General features: G+C 37.4%; 1 protein-coding gene across 1 annotated transcript; it reads right to left on the reverse strand.

The window, feature by feature from the left end:
• Window positions 1-1,240: 1,240 nt before the first annotated feature.
• Window positions 1,241-3,318, reverse strand: LOC110018255 (BTB/POZ domain and ankyrin repeat-containing protein NPR5-like). Its single transcript, XM_020715521.1, has 2 exons — window positions 2,806-3,318; window positions 1,241-2,271 (listed from the first exon to the last, which is right to left on the reverse strand). Exons 1-2 carry the CDS (start codon window positions 3,235-3,237, stop codon window positions 1,276-1,278), a joined length of 1,428 nt encoding a protein of 475 aa, XP_020571180.1. The 5' UTR covers window positions 3,238-3,318; the 3' UTR covers window positions 1,241-1,275.
• Between the last annotated feature and the right edge of the window lie 903 nt (window positions 3,319-4,221).

The following is a 4,221-nucleotide window of genomic DNA, read 5'->3' on the forward strand; positions in this document are numbered from 1 at the left end:
GATTATCTTAGAAATAATTCTATTAACTTTAAGACTTGCAAACTTATTCGTTGTAGGTCGATTATCATTATTAATTGAAGTTTCATCTAACAATGAGAAACATCTTATCTTAGTCAAACTTCATTTGAAAAAATCAGAAATTCAAATATTTTAATTAATATTTAAAAATTAATTAACAAGTTGACACAACTCATACTCATGGCCAATTTTTACCAAATATTTTAATTCCCATCCTTCTAGAACTATAAATATTTTTGTATTTACTTCTAAATTCTTCTCAACCACATCAAATTCTTATTTCAAAATTAATTTTTTAACATCGACTATCAACATAATAAACCTAAAATTGATTGAATTCCTAAAATGAAAGCCAATTACTATTACATGTTTTTACCTTTTAAGTTACTTGAGACATTCAAACACACTCTTGTGCAAGAAGTTCTCCCTCCACACAAGTCCCATAAGTTTCCCTCAAAATCTGATTCCATGCCAAGCTTTTATATTTTGCACTCCACCTCTTCCTCCTTAGCCACCCTTACAATAACTTTATGAGGAGATATGCATCCACCTCACAACTCTCTGCACCATCACTACAGCAAATAGGAGGGAGTCCCTCACTTAGATTCTCCTTGTCCTCTTCTCCTTTATTCATCATATTTCTTTTTATATGTCCCTACAAGTCACCACATGCTCTTCCACCCGCACTAAAAATGGCTAAAAACCCCTCATAAATAGATATACAGATGGAGGAAAGAAACATAGTATTTAAGCTTAAGAGGAAGGGTTAATGAAATAAAGAAAAACTGTCAATCAAAACAGCAGCAAGTACTCCACGCAATTCTTATTTGATGAGACAGTTAGTCTATATTTAGATCCTGTAATAATGTAACTATCATCTAGTAATACTGCAGTTGCTGTTAAACAGATGATTTATAATCAATAATTTATTTAAAATGTATTAATGAATATTATTATTGTAATTAAGAAATTAAAATTGCCTTAATTAAGCTGTAATCTTAATTTTATTCACCATTTATGCTGAATTGAATATCAGAAGTTTAGCAAAAGACTATTGTTTGGTGCAACCAAATGTTAAGTGTGATTATGGCTAATTAATAATTTTAGAAGTAAGCATACGTCATAAGAATATAGATAATTAATACATACTAAAATATAAATCAGCACGTACATAAAATATATTTATAAGAGATAAAGAGAGAGAACAGTTCCCATTGGTTTGAAGAAGAAGAAGAAGGTATCTGTTGTGGGCTGCAGCTATGGGAAATGGTCAGGCTGAGAATAAATGGAAGACAAGCCTATCCCACCACTGCGCCCTTGAGTCCTACTTCTGCTACCATCACAGTCCATCCTTCCCACAGCCGCCATTCCAAGGTTCAGATAAACAATTTTTGAATCCAAACTTGGGCTACTATCCACATTTTCATTACTAATATCTCCACCTTCAGCACTCATTAATGGATGGTAGAATGAGCCAACTGCATTATTACCGTTACCGCTCCCCACCGCAGCCGCCTCCGCCTCTTCCCTCGAAAGCACCATTACCGCCGACTGCACGAGCTCGAGGCAAAGCCTGAGCTTGTTGGGCTCAATGTGGGAGAGTCCCGGTAGAGCACCTTTGAAGAGGAAGTCGGAGGTGAGGGAGCGGAGGATATCTAGCGGTGTGATATCGTCGCTCGTTCGGGCATTGGGGTCGGCATGGTGGTCGAGTAAAACGGCCACCATGTCAGGACACACCATTTCAGCAGCGAGGTGCAGCGGAGTCTTGCCGGTCGGGCCTGCTGGCAAGTTAACGTCCGCTGCACCAAGCTCCAACAAGGCCTTCACTACCTCGCGACTACAATTTTGAACAGCATAATGGAGCGCGAGGGCTTCGTCAAGGTTGAGGCCCTCTCCCATTACCATAAGTTTGACAAGCTCAACGTCGGAGGACTCTAATGCACGACGCATGCGTCGAATTTTGTGATGATAATCGTCAGGTTTGGGGATGGCCACGGCTATATCGAGGGGGAGGTGGTGGTTATGGAGGAAGGAGGGGCGGCGGGATAGCGAGAATTCGATGCGGAGCTCTTCGATCTTTGCTACAATCTCGATGGGGAGGTGCTTGGCTAATACTTCAGGTGGGAGGCCGGATTTGGCGACGAGGTGCGAGCAAGTGCTCCACAATTGATGCATTTCTTGTTTGCGAGAAGCAAGTAGAACTCTCATGGTGTCTTCTATGGAAGCTTTCTCCACCATGTTCTCCAACTGCTTCTGCATTAGTTAAGCACATAGAGATGGCTGATCATCAGTTATCAACCTTTATATTAAAGATATTATTACACAACATTTATATTAACATAAAAGTCATGAGTTAACAGAAAGGAAATTAATTAATGAAAAACTTCACACTTCCAATAATAAAACTTAGTGAACAAAATTAGGGTTTGAATTTGAAACTAAAATAACCTAATCATAAGAACAGTCTTGCAAAAGCAAGCACTGTATGGTGTAAGAAATTAGTTGTGGGAAAGTAGGGAGAGACAAAGTGTGGGCAGAATACTATAGACTCATCTCCATATAACAGTATAGATTGGGATCATCTGCACAAAAATTTCCAAGTAAAAAACTAGTCCCCCCTCCTTCAATTAACTTCTAGTTTATAACTTATAAGAAAGTTTGTATTCCACCATTAATATATACTAATTTGAATTGAGAGATCTATGAAGAATCAAATAAAAATACTAATGAATTGACCCAATCAATTATGATATATATATATTTATATATATAAGAAGCAGGGCTGACCTGTGTGAGGAAGACGAGCTCCTGGACTCCAAAAGATCGTGCGGCTGAGAGAGTATCAAGCGCGAGATCAACGGCGGAAGAACAGTGAGTATGCCAACACCCTGTATCAGCGCAGTTGGGTCTCTGCTCGTGCTTAAGAGGAATGAACGACACTTGTCCGCTATAAATGAACTGAAGAAGGAGGAGGAAGACATCGTATCGAACGGAGTTGACGGGGATAACGTTAACCGAGCTGGCGCCGCCGGAGGAGTTTGTTCGGCGGGGCGGGGAGTCGAAGAAGCGGCGGAAGAAGGGGCTGCGGGTGGCGAGGATGCATCGGTGGGCGTGAACAAGACGACCTTCGATGCTGAAGGTGACGTCGCTGAAGGCCTGGCCGTTGATGAGGAGGTTGAGGTAGTCCATGGAGAGGGATTTGAAGGGCTCGGATTCCATTTAAAAATTGAATTTTGGGTGTTGGATCTCGATGGGAGAAACTGTTGGAGATGCTGCAGCTGCTGTTAAATATTATGGGGAAGTTATATGATTGGAGTGTGGAGGGAGGGAGGGAGGGAGGAGAAGATAAGTGGGGGGAAGGATCAAAACTTGTTGTCACTATTTCTTCTTGTGCAGGACTGATGTGACTAATGTTCTCTGATGTGACTGATGGGGTCACCGATTTTGTTAATGTGGTCAGTGCACTAGTGGTTAGGATTATTATTATTATTATTTTGGGATATAAACTTATATATGGAAATTAAATGTATATGTTTTTTTTTAGTTATGATGATATTTTTTATGTGATGTTAAAATTTAGAGTAATCTATTTAAAATAAATAAATAAATATAATTGAGTTTGAAGGTTTAGGTGTTAGATATTTAAATACATGATTTGTGATGCATGTTTGTGAATGTGCATACAAAAATGATGAGGTTATTTTATGAGTATTTTTCTAATTTAGTTTTAAAATTTTATTGGGAAAAAGAAAATGGATTATTTAGAGAGAGAGAGAGAGAGAGAGAGAGAGAGAGGTGTAGTGTTGGGTTGTGGGGGGTGGTTTTTTGTGAAGAGAGAGAGAGAGAGAGATGTACTGTTGGATTGTAAGGTGTGGTTTTTAATGAGATGGGAAAGTTTTTGAAAAAGAAAGTTTTGAATAACATCACATTTTAATGGTTATATTTCTTTTTTCATCATTAATTTTTAATTATGTATATTAGATATAAAATAAATTTAATAATTTACTTGTGTTTACATAAATGAAAACAATATACATAATAACAATTCTTTTATAGATTTGTTTTTAAGCTAGTGATGAAAAGCAAGTCTATCAATTGTATGTAATAAAATTTATTTTAAATTAAAATGAATTATTATTTAACATTTTTATTTTTCAATAATTAAATATTTTTTTGATTTTTACATTCTAAGACATTAAATCA

This window comes from Phalaenopsis equestris, unplaced genomic scaffold, assembly GCF_001263595.1.
Source record: "Phalaenopsis equestris unplaced genomic scaffold, ASM126359v1 Scaffold000006, whole genome shotgun sequence".
Classification (NCBI taxonomy): Eukaryota; Viridiplantae; Streptophyta; class Magnoliopsida; order Asparagales; family Orchidaceae; genus Phalaenopsis; species Phalaenopsis equestris.